General features: G+C 34.0%; 2 protein-coding genes, 1 long non-coding RNA gene and 1 pseudogene across 3 annotated transcripts; 1 reads left to right on the top strand and 3 right to left on the bottom strand.

Moving 5' to 3' along the window:
- The first annotated feature begins 172 nt into the window (after window positions 1-172).
- Window positions 173-3,351, top strand: LOC145611092 (cysteine-rich receptor-like protein kinase 7). Its single transcript, XM_081666335.1, has 7 exons — window positions 173-1,116; window positions 1,250-1,390; window positions 1,500-1,618; window positions 1,693-1,903; window positions 1,978-2,215; window positions 2,309-2,459; window positions 2,557-3,351. Exons 1-7 carry the CDS (start codon window positions 282-284, stop codon window positions 2,884-2,886), a joined length of 2,025 nt encoding a protein of 674 aa, XP_081522461.1. The 5' UTR covers window positions 173-281; the 3' UTR covers window positions 2,887-3,351.
- A 547-nt stretch (window positions 3,352-3,898) lies between these two features.
- Window positions 3,899-4,914, bottom strand: LOC145611101 (uncharacterized; annotated as a pseudogene).
- Window positions 4,915-7,435: 2,521 nt separating this feature from the next.
- Window positions 7,436-10,087, bottom strand: LOC145611100 (cysteine-rich receptor-like protein kinase 10). The gene is made up of 6 exons (XM_081666340.1): window positions 9,957-10,087; window positions 9,700-9,830; window positions 9,351-9,561; window positions 9,000-9,237; window positions 8,198-8,348; window positions 7,436-8,053 (listed from the first exon to the last, which is right to left on the bottom strand). The coding sequence occupies exons 2-6, from the start codon at window positions 9,796-9,798 to the stop codon at window positions 7,763-7,765; spliced, it is 990 nt and encodes a 329-aa protein (XP_081522466.1). The 5' UTR covers window positions 9,799-9,830; window positions 9,957-10,087; the 3' UTR covers window positions 7,436-7,762.
- Window positions 10,088-11,060: 973 nt separating this feature from the next.
- On the bottom strand, window positions 11,061-13,103 carry LOC145611104 (uncharacterized). Its single transcript, XR_014106331.1, has 2 exons — window positions 12,683-13,103; window positions 11,061-12,486 (listed from the first exon to the last, which is right to left on the bottom strand). It is a non-coding gene; the product is annotated as an uncharacterized LOC145611104 (long non-coding RNA).
- Window positions 13,104-13,749: the final 646 nt, after the last annotated feature.

Below are 13,749 nucleotides of genomic sequence, written 5' to 3'. Positions count from 1 at the left end.
AACGGAAAATGCCGAGTATTAACACAAATCACATACATTGAATGAGAATGCATGGCCCTACATGCTAATTGTAAACAGAAGATAGCAGCCTCTACTGACTTTTCACTTAGCACCACATATATAAACAGGAAGTATGAGCAAATTAGCACATATATTGAAAAAAAATATATAATACAATTTGATTAAGGTGCCTTAGATAATTCAGTCAATCCATAAGTCTTCATATTGTTGGTCACTTTGATATACAATCTCTATTCTCTAGCTTAAACTAAATTAAAGCTATGGATTTTCTAACACCACTCTTCTTATTAGTCCTTCAATTCATCTTCATTTCATTGCTTCCCAAAACATCTGCCCAGTACCAATTCCTCGGAAGCCTATGTGGAAACACCAGTTACTACACCCCGAACAGCACTTACCAATCCAATCTCAAAACAGTCCTCAACTCTCTTTCAACCACTCAAGTGACAAATGGCTACTACAACCTCACCGTGGGGCAAAAGCCCGACAAAGTTGAAGCTATGGTCCTCTGTAGGGGAGATGTCCCGGTGAATACTTGTCGCCTTTGTATGCGTGATTCGGCTGCCAGTCTCCCATTGGTCTGTCCGAATCAATCACAGGCATTTGGGTACTCCGATCGCTGCATAATCTTTTACTCAAACAACGCTACTTTTCACGTTGTAAGAGATAGGCCGTTATGGAGTCTATGGAATAATCATAATGTTTCTGATATCATGGGGTTCAACAAAACACTTACTGCCCTAATGAAGAACTTGCAGAATCAGGCTTCTTTAGGAAATTCTGAACTGAAATCTGCTTCTGGACAGACTAATCTTACTGGTACAAATGAAACAATGTATGGGCTTGTGCAGTGTTCTCCTGATTTGTCTAGGAATGATTGTGTCGTGTGTGTACAGGATCTTTTCAGTTTCTTTCCAAAGTGGTTTGTTACACCGACATTTACAGCTGCAGGAGCAAGAGTGATAACGCCCAGCTGCAATCTTCGGTATGAAATCTACAGTTTTTATGGTAATGTAACTGATGTAGGTCCTCCGTCAGCACCACCCTCGCTGCTACCACCATCATCTGTATCAAACAGAAGTACTACTGCAAAAGGTACAGAATACGCAAAAGTTTTGAATCAACTGTTATTTTATTCAAGTTATTTATATTTTAGGTTCTGAATGTCTTCAGATTTCTGGGACTTATCTGACATTGAAAACATGGGTTTACTCTATTTCTCCTGTAGTTAAAAGGAGCAAAAAGTCTCATACCACCATTTCCATCGTTCTCCCAATCCTTGGGTCACTAGTACTCATCATAATCATAGCCTCAATCGGTTTCATACTAATGAAGAAGAAGCTAAAAAAGTCAACCACAAAAATTAACAGTAAGCCAGAACACTACTTTTTTATGAAGTAATATAATTTGGTTTTGTTGACTTAATTGTTTTTAATTATGTAGTTTAACGTTAACCTTTTATATATGTGTGTTAATAGAAGAAGAAATTGAAACTCTCCAGTCCTTGGAATACAGTATTGGAACCATCAAGGTTGCAACAGATGATTTTTCGGCTAATAATTATCTTGGAGAAGGTGGATTTGGTACCGTTTATAAGGTAGCATCAGTTCCTAAAATCTATCAAATAATCAATTCTGAACTAAAGTTAATTAATCATCTTCTCTATTTAAGGGGAAGCTACCTGATCACCAAGAAATAGCAGTAAAGAGGCTAGCAAGGAATTCAGTTCAAGGAGATATACAGTTCAAGAACGAAATTCTGTTATTAGCTAAGCTTCAGCATAGGAATCTAGTGAGGCTCCTAGGATTCTGCTTGGAAGAAGATGAAATGCTTCTAATTTACGAGTTTGTGACCAACAAAAGCCTTAACAACTTCCTATTTGGTTCGTAATAAAAAATTCGTACCAATCTTTCCTGCATGTTTTGCTCATAATTATCTGACATTTCTAAAATGCAGATCCTATGCAAGGTAAATCTATGCCATGGGAAACGCGTTACAAAATCATTAACGGCATTGCAAGAGGGCTTCTTTACCTTCATGATGACTCTAGACTGCGAGTTATTCATCGTGACCTTAAAGCTGATAATGTTCTACTAGATGCAGAATTCAACCCAAAGATTGCAGATTTTGGTATGGCAAGGTTGTTTAACATTGACCAGACTCAAGCAGTAGCAAGCAGGATTGTTGGAACCTAGTGAGTATCACTATAATAATATCTATATGCACATATGATCGATTTTGTTATCCATTTTCAACTTTGAGACATGACATTTTGTGGTTTTGGCAGTGGATATATGGCACCTGAGTATGTGCTCCATGGTCATGTCTCAATGAAGTCCGATGTCTTCAGTTTTGGTGTACTTATCCTAGAGATTGTAAGCGGTCAAAGGATTAGGTCTTTCCAAATTGGAGAAAATCCCGAAAATCTGCTTACTTTTGTAAGTGGACATGATCACTTTAGTTGCATTCAGGTGATACAGGCATGGATTAATGACACAAGATAAGTAAGCTAACAATATATTTTCGGTGTCACAGGCATGGAAAAATTGGCTAGAAGGGAAAGCTTGGAATCTTGTTGATCCTACATTATCTGCTGCATTTAGTACAGAGATCTTGAGATGCATACACATTGGTTTGCTGTGTGTCCAGCATAACATGGCAGACAGACCTACTATGTCTTTGGTTGAGCTTATGCTAAGTAGCTCTTCTCTTTCTCTTCAGGTGCCTTCACAACCAGCTTTTTTCACTCGAAGCCATACACAATCTAATGCGCCACCTCAAGGGAATACCTCAGGTCAATCTACTAGAAGAATGTCTGCATGTTCGATAAATGAGGTTTCTATGACAGAAATCTACCCTCGATAGTACAGTACTACTACTTGAAGCTTCTAATAGTTGTACATCATAATATACTATTTATATGATTAAAGTTTCAGTTTTTTAGTCCATACAACTCTGATATAATCTATGAGAGCAAGAAAGCAGGGACTTTTAATAAAGTTGCAATGAACAGTTATGGCTGTACATAGAAGTTATGCAGAGGAAGGAAGTACAGCAGCCAACTGGGAACAGGTTCTATTCAGCTTATTCAGCTTTAAAATTTAACTGCTGAGGTGTAGTATTTAAACAACCTTCTTCATTTTAAGGCATTTTAGGAAGATTAAGTGAAGTGTACAAATGCATTGGTTCATTTGATCATTATTTAAGTATTGTGAAGGTTGAAAGACCCATTCAGTTAATCGAATCCTTAACCTGAAATGTAATCAACTGGGATAAATGAGAAACATTGTTTGAAGGAAATGCAGAAGTTTCATCAGAGATTTCAATCAACAGAGTAATTAAAGTCCTATAGTTATGCTAGACTAAAATAAAGCACAAGTATATTTTGATGCTACCAGAGATGTAAGCTTCCATTTTTGAGAAATAACACAAGAACACAAAGCACATGATTAGCTTGCCTATGACTACATCTCTGATCTCCATCTGCAACTACGTCAGTTACATTTTCAACTACATAATCTATAGTGCACCATAACATACCAGAATATATGAATTCATAGAGACACTTGATGCTTCGTTTACACTAAGTTTACCTCAACTACCTATGTAATCTTACTGGTGCACGCTATAGTAAAAAAAATTCAAGCATTTTAAATTTCAAACAAACTAAGAAATACAAGTACACTTTGAGCAAAACTGTAAAGCAACATGGACCTTGATATTAAAAAGACCTTCGATTCAAAGCATTTATGTTATAACAAAGAAAGCTATGAAGACATGGGTATCCTGATTTATGTTTTGATTTCCAAAATCATGCACCATTTGTTCACAGAATGAAAATTATTTAAGAAAATAATGCAGAAAGCCTTGTAACAACACAGACTAAAAAAAACTAACCTTCTTACAGTACTTTAGATCCTTCATAAGAGAACAGGCGAACTGCATTTGAGTAGCTTGTTTGTGCAAGTTCTTCTTTACTTATCTCAAGCAGAGAAGCCACATAGGTCAGAACATTATGAATATTAGCTGGATGATTCAACATTCCTTTTGGCAATTCTTGTGCTTCGTTTTCAGCTTCTGATATGTCACAGTTATCCCTTAAATGTGGATTCTCTTCTAGTGTCTGAAGTTCAGGAGGAAGGGAAGGATCACCTTCCACCACATACAAATCACCCAAATTGAACTTAGGCAAGGCATCCGGGGCATCAGTCTCGAGCAGTATTCTATCAAAAGGCACTGCTTTCAGCATTTTCCTTGCCTTTTGTGATTCCATTGGCATAAGATGTCCAGAGAACGAAAAATAAGCACCAAGCCTTGCTAATTCAGGAACCATCTCAGCAGACCCTAAATAAGAGTGAAGAATTATTCCATCAGGAAACGGCCCAACTTCCTTCATCACATCAAGAATCTCACCAAAGGCACAAACACAATGAACAGAAGCCGGTCTTTTCAGCTGTTACGCTAATTCTAGTTGTTTCTTAAACACTTCAACCTGAACATCAAAATCAATCTCTTTCCCTTTGAACCCTTTATCAAGACCAATCTCCCCAACAGCAGCACAGGGTGTTGACTCAAAATACTGTCTCAAAACGGTAAAACAGTCTGCCGTCCTCTCAGGAACAAACCACGGATGAACACCAAAAGAAGGAACAACAGATGGATATGACTCACTCATCTGCTGAACTAAATCCCAGTCCTTCTCCGAAACCCCATTAACCACAAAATAATCAATGCCGGATTCAAGAGACGAATTGATTAATCGTGGGGCGAGGCTTAAAATTCTGGGGTCTTGAAGGTGACAATGTGCATCAAAGAGTTTCATTGCCTCCCACCAACTTACACAACCTACACTCAAATCAATCACACTATTCTGTCCTTAACAATGGAATTTCTGCTTCCTAAGAAAGAATCTATCCAAAAGTGGAAACTTGCAAATACTCCCAAGTTTAATTAGCCCTATAATTACATAACTATAATGGAAAAAATGTTAATTTCATAAGCTAATTTTCATAATCAATTGAATCCCAGCAATATGATTAATAATGAACTTATTAGCCCTATGATTACATAACAATAATCCAACAAAACCCAATTCTTTTTATTGGACTAAATCAATGATTTCAATTCATTAAAACGATTACAATTTGATTAATAATGAACTTATTAGGAGTATCTACAGAAACAATTAAAATCATCCAAGTTCAATAATAAACTATAATAACTGCGAAATTCCACTGATAATTCATATTAAAATACAAAAAAAATAGGAGAATATGGGAATTTGATACCTGAATATTACTGCTGAAAATGATCTTCAGGAACCCGGCGGCCATAAAAAGTCAACGATTGTTACACAGTTGTTTGTGATGTTGATTGAAGGGATGAACACAAAACAATAATAATAATAATAATAATAATAATAATAATAATAATAATAATAATAATAATAAATAAATTCCATTCCGACCCGACTAAGTGGCCCGTAGTGCCCATAATACCCGATGTATTCTGAGGCCTGATCCGAATTTGGCTTGAAAAATCCAAAACTCCGAGGCCCAAAATTATGATCAAGCCCATTATCTTAGAAAAAAAAATTTGGCCAATCCATCCCATTAATCAAATCTAATTTAATTTCAATTTGAACAAAAAAAAAATTAATAATAGTAATAATTTATAAATAGCAAATGAGATGATTTTAAGATTCGTATTGATGAGTATTTTTAAAATTTGAGAAATTCAAGATGTTACATTATTATGAAATTAAAGGTATTTAAACAGTTAATAAATGCTATAAGTGCATACCTCGTAGCTATTTAACTAACAAAACTAGTGTGTGTCCCGGGCGATGCTCCGGATTGCTAATTTGTACTTCTTTAATTTGATAATTATGTTTAATTGTTGTATAGCTAGTGTGTGATTTGGGTGTTGTCTCGATTTTTTTCTTCATATGTATTTATTTTCTAATTTTGTGAAAAATAAATATATTAAATAACCTCTAATATAAAAGGAATATATAACATTAAATATGTGAAATTTATAACACTAATAGAAGTTGGTTGAGATGGTAAATGTGTAGCATTTATTTGTTTGAGATTGGGGGTTCGAATCTAGATATAACCATATTTTATTAAATTTGTTAAATGAAGTCGCAAGCTTATGTGTCGCTGACGTGGCATTGTGAAGGAACGCCTTTTAATATATAGTATAGAGTTGAAGAGTGCCACGTGGCACTGTTCCTTTAAAAGGAACGCCTTTTAATATATAGTATAGATTGTATTGTAATTAATATTACTAATTACAAGGTTTTAATCTCGAAGGGGTATTTACAAGATTTTTTATATCATAAACTTACAATAAAAATGGGTGAAATACCATGTTTGAACCTGGAAAGGGGAATAATAAAAGATAAAGTATATTTAATTAATTTTTTTATTAAAGTATAAAGGACATCGACCAAACCACAATGTTTATAGTTTTTAATCTATTATTTTGTGGTTAGACACTTTAAAAGTGAGGGGGTGAGAATAAGGTTTTTTTTCCCCTCAATAAAAAAAAAAAAAGTATTTCTAGTGGAGATAAGGTCATACCCTAAAGGATTGTTTTGAGAGGCGACTGCCCTGGGCCTAATCAGACTAGGGCCCTCAAAATTAATATTTTTATGACACGTTAAGTATAAATATTGAAAACGAAAATTTCACAAGAATAATCCAACCTTTGCCCCGTTCTTCTAGTTTAACCCAATCTTTCAATTAACCTCGAATAATCCTAAGTTTACCATATATTTACTTCTACCGATCATATTTAACTAGTTACCTGAACTTCAGGTAATTTTTTTCCCCTCATTTTTTTTTCTAGTAGATTTTGAGAGAAGGGGGGGGGGGGGGCTTCCTATTGGTGGGTTTTAGAGAGAGGTCTAGCAAACAGTTATGATATTTTTTTTTTTAACTATGATGTTGAATTATATATATATATATATATATATATATATATATATATATATATATATATATATATATATATATATATATATTTTGGGATGCTTTAATTTACCAATTCTAGGCTTAATTTTAAGTGGTCTTCTTACTTTTTGGTACTCCAAATTTATAATGCATTGACACGTGAGGTTTTTTCTTGCACCTTGAAATCTTGAATGAGTTAAATCTCATATTAGTTAGACCTCTTTCACTTGACTAATTTTCCTCTTAAGGAATAAATTTTACCAAAATCAGGGCCTGTACTCATACGTTGAAATTCAGTTTAGTTTAACTTTTAATTTTCTTCTCTTATAAAATATTCATTTCAGTTCAGTTCAATTCAGTTCAGCTTAGTTCAGCTGAGTTCATTCAATGGAAACAGACCCTCAGTTCATTTGAGTAATTCACAAAACTCACATACAGCTCGCTTATTTGTAATAAATGGATAATAATAAGCTTTATTCATTTTCTCATATAAAGAAAAAAAAAAAATACTTGATATTGTAGAGCGAACTTGTCCTAATGTAATTTATGCTCAAAAGACTAACAAATTTATTTAAAGTTGGTTGATTCAAAAACATGCAAGCTAAGTTTTTCATTGCACGATCATGAATTGCGTCACTGATTGTTGGCCGATTCACCTTAAATACCTGACATAATCTTGATTGTACTAGAATGAACCAATAATTGCTCTATCATCCGATCCTAAACTGAACTAATATCCAACAGGAGGTATCAAACGACTTTGATCTTCACGAACAATCTGTTTAACGTGGATGGAGATCAGTAATCGAAACCTCATTTGTTGACAAACTCTCAGAGTTAGTGTGTATAGTCGCATTAACACTGATGAACGAAGGATGGGAAGGCACCGGCAATGAGAGAGATCGGCTACTGAGCATCAACACAACAGATGACATAGTTGGACGGTCATCCACACTCTCTTGAACGCATAACAAGCCCATGTGTATGCATCTTACTATATCAGTTGTAGACGCCGTTGATAATATTGGATCAATGACAGATATTGCTGTACCTTCTCTCCAATTTCTCCATACCTGTGCAAAGACATTAAATTATGTAAGTGACATAGATTAGTTGGAGGACAATATTACAGGAGTATGCAACATAGAAATTTGCCTTGAAAGTGAGTAATTTTAAAGACATAATCAAAGATGATGTATTTATGCTTGACCACTTACAAAGCTTACTAGATCCTCTGTGTGTTCGCCATTTTGAAATCCTGAATTCTTTCGACCTGTGATAACTTCTAAGGCTAGTATGCCGAAGCTGTAAACATCTGATTTTACAGAAAAGAATCCATGGAATACATATTCTGGTGCCATATATCCACTGCATAATGGAGATTAATTATATTAGGCTATCATACTTATCATGATTTTCTCATTCATATGATCAGATGTGTGATATCAAAGCAAAGGATGATTACCAACTACTCTGTCCAAAATTAATAGTTTTGTGTCATTTTTTAGATGTCCATAAAAATGATCACATTAAAAAGATAGAGGTTATAGAAATTCGCATGTTAAGGTAGATATGTGGGAACACTCTAAAAGATAGAATCAGAAATGAGGTTATTCGTAAAAAAGTAGATGTGGCAGGCATTGCAGATAAATTAAGGGAAAATCGCCTGCGTTGGTTTGGGCATGTAAAACGGATACCCAAGGGTGCACCGATTCAAAGAGTGGAAGAGTGGGACCATGGAGGGATTAAACGAGGGAGAGGGAGACCAAAAATGACTTGGTTGGAAGGAGTTAGGGAAGATATGAAGTATATGGATTTGCATGAGGATGAATAACTGGATCGTAAGGAATGGAGGAGGAAGATTTATGTCGATGACTACACGGAATTATCAAATTTGGTTCTATTAGCCGACCTCACTTATGTGATTAAGGCTTTGATTAATTGATTGATTGATAGATAAAAATGATCACATTAGTATAGGACACTGTCCTAATTAGTTTAATTTAGTGGTAAACTTACTAGGTACCGACGATTCTGTTGGTATCCCCTCGGGTTTGGTCAACTCCAAATAGCCTTGCCATCCCAAAATCTGCAATCTTGGGAGTCATATCTTCATCTAGAAGAATGTTGCTGGCTTTAAGGTCACGATGGATAATTCTTAGTCGAGAATCTTCATGAAGGTAAAGGATTCCTCGAGCTATGCCAATTATAATCTTGTACCGGGTTTGCCAATCTAAAACAGATCGCCTGCTTACATCTGCACACAAATAATACTCATGGAGTTAGCATACAGCTAAGTTCAATTAATTTTTCACAAATTTATGCACATCATATATATTTCATGCTTTAAAAAAACAAAATCAAACATACCAAACAAGAAGTGATCGAGGCTAGTGTTGGGAACAAATTCATAAATGAGTATTCTTTCTTCTTTTTCTAAGCAGAAGCCAAGGAGCCTAACAAGATTCCTGTGTTGAAGCTTAGCCACTAACAAAACTTCAGTTTTGAACTCGCTGTCACCTTGTCCTGAATCTCTTGAGAGTCTCTTCACGGCGATTTCTAGTCCATTTGGTAATTTTCCCTGGTTTTAGCAAGCACATACATATAGTTTAATGGTCCATAAAACTTAATTAAGGTATAATTTAGTAATTTATTACATACACTATATAAAAACTACTCAAATAATTCTAATGCTTAAAAGTTAGAATGTTATAAGTACCTTGTAAACGATACCAAATCCACCTCGACCAAGTTTATTAGCATCTGAGAATTTATCTGTTGCCACTCTAATGGTGTCAAAACCATATTGTAGAGACATATAACTTCTGCTTTCTACATCATTATCATTATCTGAATCATATATACGTTAAGAAAAGCAGAGGATCAGCATCATAATAACAAGATATATATCATTATTGTCCTAGTTAAATTCAAAAAAAAGATGATTCTAAACAGAGAAGACATTCTTTTGCTTACTTAAACTTTCAATATTTTTCCTAATGATTCTTCGTCGACACAAGTAAATGGAGCCTACTGCAAGAGCAATTAATACGATTGTTGGAACTATGATAAGTACCTCAATTGCTGAAGTATTGCTTCCACTTCCTGTAAATGATGAAGTTGAAAAGTAACTTAAGTACTTGGTACAAGTTATAATAGTACTGTAAAAGCTTATGAAACAGATCACGATTAAGTTCTTTTATGGCTAGTTTTATGCCATGGAAATATCGGACATTCAGTAATTTCTGATGCAGAGGTATGGTAATTAAAGCTACATATGCCAACAAGAATTCACTTGTATTATTTGCAGAATTTAGTTTAGTTGTATGATTAAATTGAAAGTAACACGAACATATTGATCACATGTATAATCAATCTAGTAAGTCATTATTAATGAGTAATTATTGAATTTAAGCTTAATTAATACTAACACTGGCAGTCCAATATATATACATATATGTGTATGTACATATTATATATATATGTAATATGTACAGATATATATATATAGGGTAGAGATCTAATGAGAAGTTTCTTAAAATGAGAAGAATGAGAAGGAAAAAATGTGCATAAGTTTTTCACTAAATGTGCATATTTTTTTCACTAAATGTGCAAAATTGATTTTCGAACTAATAATAATTTTGAACTTTCTGGAAAAACAGAAAATATGCACATTATGTTCAAAATTTATGCACATTGAATTTCTGTCAAATTTTGTTTTGCACATTTAGCTCGAAAAATATACATATTCAGTACAAAAATTATGCACATAAAAACTTCTCACTTTAAGGATCTTCTCATTTGACCCTATATATATATATATATACATATACATATATATATACATATACATATATATATACATATATATATATATATATATGTAGCACTTATCCAAAAATCGTAACTGATGGAGTACACCCACTAGGCCACTATTGGTATAATTTCATAAACTTTTCTAAGAAAATAAGTTACTACCACCGTTCCCATTTGTTTTTGACTCCATTCTAGGTGTTCATTTTTATTCTTTATATTTAGTATCTTTCCTTTTTTAGTCATAAAATTTGGACAAAATTATCGTTGTTTTGCATTTTTTTTTTTTTTTTAGGAAACATTGTTTTGCAATTTTAATACTCAAAAGTCCTTACTTTTGCATGTGTTATTGTAGTTTTTGTACTATTTTAATGATTTTTCTATATAATTCATTATTACTTTCTCTCCTCTCTCCTCTACTTTGTTCACCACACACTTACAATATTGTTTTTATTAATAGAATTATACTTTCAATCATTAAAATATTCCAATATACCTCTATTTTACACAATTTCTAAATAACCGCACATAATTCCAAGCGTAAAAAACATAAGGGAACGGAGAGAGTAGTTTTTATTCGGCTACTTGTGTTGTTTACCTACTTTTTTATATCATCAATCAAATCAATGGAACAACTTCTCACAAGCTCAAGGGATCATTTAATAACCCATTTTTGACAACTAAACATTACTCCCTCCGTCCCTTAATACAGTGCCTCTTTTGAGCATCTATTACTCACATAATAAAGAGAAAGAAACATTGTATTAAGGGACAGACAGAGTACTAATCTACTACCTTTAACATGCCATTAGTACAGAGTTTAGCAAATGTTCAAAAAATAAAAACTTTTATAATTGTTCATCCAACTTACCGATAAATTTGTCAGATATATCTTGGGTAAGATCTTAAGATTGCTAAGAAAAATAGTACTCGTACTGTGTTTTAATTGTGTTTTCTTAATTACTTTTTCAGGGTGTGCTTTCTGATGGACAAGAGATAGCAGTGAAAAGGTTATCAAAGAATTCAGCACACAGAGATTTACAGTTCAAAAACGAAATTTTGATATTGGCCAAACTCCAACACAAGGACTTGGTCAGGCTTCTAGGATTTTGCCTGCAAGAAGAAGAAATGCTTCTCATCTATGAGTTTGTTGCCAATAGAAGCCTCGATTACTTTATATTCAGTAAGCAATAAAATTACTAAATCTCAAGATAACACTTGTATGATCTTTACCTAATTAAAACAGTACATCTAAAGTTCTTGAATTTCTACTTTTTTCTGTAGATCCTGTGCAGCGTGAGACTATGAGGTGGGAAACACGCTATAAAATTATTTATGGCATTGCCAGAGGGCTCCTCTACCTCCATGAAGAGTCAAGAACACGAATAATCCATCGTGACCTTAAAGCATGGAATGTACTTCTAGATGAAGAATTTAAACCTAAGATTCCTGATTTCGGAATGGCTAGGTTGTTTAACATTGATCAAACTCAGACATTGGCAAGCAGAATTGTTGGTACCTAGTAAGTGTCCTAAACTTCACCTAAATTCAGGTTGCAGTTCATACATTCAGTTCTTATAACAGTTGGATTTTGAGATAAATACTTTTATTCAGTGGATATATATCACCTGACTATGTGCTCCATGGACAAGTATCAATGAAGACCGATGTCTTTAGCTTTGGTGTACTCGTCCTAGAGATTGTAAGTGGACAAAGGATTAGCTCATTCTTAAACGGAGAGAATCCCGAAAATCTTCTAAGCTATGTAAGTTTGTTTACAGTACAAGTGATTAGTGTTTTAAGACCAGAAGATTAATTACTAAATTCAAATAGATTGATATAAATATAATTGTTTTTATAGGCATGGAAGAATTGGGTAGATGGCACACCTTGGAATGTAGTGGATACTACATTATCGACAGGTTTCAGCAGACATACTGAGATGCATCCACATTGGTTTATTGTGTGTTCAAGAGAACCCTGTAGACAGGCCAATGATGTCATCGATTGATCTTATGCTAAGTAGACAGTCTCTCTCCCTTCAAGTGCCATTACAACCTGCATTCTTCATAGAGAGCATCTCTCAATCAAATGGCCCTTCCCAAGAGAACACTACATCTGTCTCAAGCAGCAGAACAAGAAGAAACTCCGTTAATAAGGTCACCATTACAGAACCATATGCCAGATAGCACTTAAAAAAAACGAAGGGAGTAAACCGTCAAATTATTAGAATTTGACCTATCTGGGCTATAAGTGTATCCGTAGCCCGGTTCCAATTGGGCCAAAATGCATTAACAAGCTATTTTAAGTTAAAACTATATTACGAGTGATTTCACTTTAATAATCATTCAAAATTTAAGTAAACTGTTAACGGTGTTTATGTAATTAATCTATAAAAGCATTGTAAAATTATAAGAAATATATCATATCAACAAAAATAAAATTACATTATAATTTATTTTTTATTTATTTTTTATTATATTATATTATGCACAATTAGCACTATACCTTAACACTCCCAATTCTTGGGTCACTAGTACTCATCATAATCATAGCCTCAATCAGTCTCCTACTAAGGGCATGCTTGGATTGGGGGTAAAACATTAAGGGGGTAATAAAAGTCAAACTTGAAAAAACAAAAGTAATTAGAGGTGTTGTTGTAGGAGACATGGTGCTTACAAATGAAACAAACTAGTTGTGCCATGAGGAAAAGAGAGAGATGGAGGAATTATTACTCTCATAATGAGGGTAATAGTTACCCACCCTCCCCCTAGTGTAACTATTACCCCTAAAATGAGGGTATTGATTCCTCTTTCTTCACCTCACACCATACCATCACTACATAATCTTCTTACAATCACACCATCACTATCTCCTTCTTCCCTATTTTCACATTCATTTTGCTTAGTTTGACTTTTATTACCCCCTTAATGTATTACCCCCAATCCAAGCATGC

The sequence above is a fragment of the Chenopodium album genome, chromosome 24, assembly GCF_948465745.1.
Source record: "Chenopodium album chromosome 24, dcCheAlbu1.1, whole genome shotgun sequence".
NCBI lineage: Eukaryota > Viridiplantae > Streptophyta > Magnoliopsida > Caryophyllales > Amaranthaceae > Chenopodium > Chenopodium album.
This window is presented reverse-complemented; position numbering and strand designations above follow the sequence as displayed.

Excerpts from the sequence above, each read along its gene's own strand:
- LOC145611092 (XM_081666335.1), top strand. The coding sequence starts at position 282 with ATGGATTTTCTAACACCACTCTTCTTATTAGTCCTTCAATTCATCTTC. Across the intron at positions 2,216-2,308 it reads AGCAGGATTGTTGGAACCTA|TGGATATATGGCACCTGAGT; the intron begins GTGAGTATCACT and ends TGGTTTTGGCAG. Across the intron at positions 2,460-2,556 it reads CCGAAAATCTGCTTACTTTT|GCATGGAAAAATTGGCTAGA; the intron begins GTAAGTGGACAT and ends TCGGTGTCACAG.
- LOC145611100 (XM_081666340.1), bottom strand. The coding sequence starts at position 9,798 with ATGTCTCTACAATATGGTTTTGACACCATTAGAGTGGCAACAGATAAA. Across the intron at positions 9,562-9,699 it reads GATTTGGTATCGTTTACAAG|GGAAAATTACCAAATGGACT; the intron begins GTACTTATAACA and ends TGCTAAAACCAG. Across the intron at positions 8,054-8,197 it reads CAGAGGATCTAGTAAGCTTT|GTATGGAGAAATTGGAGAGA; the intron begins GTAAGTGGTCAA and ends GTCTTTGCACAG.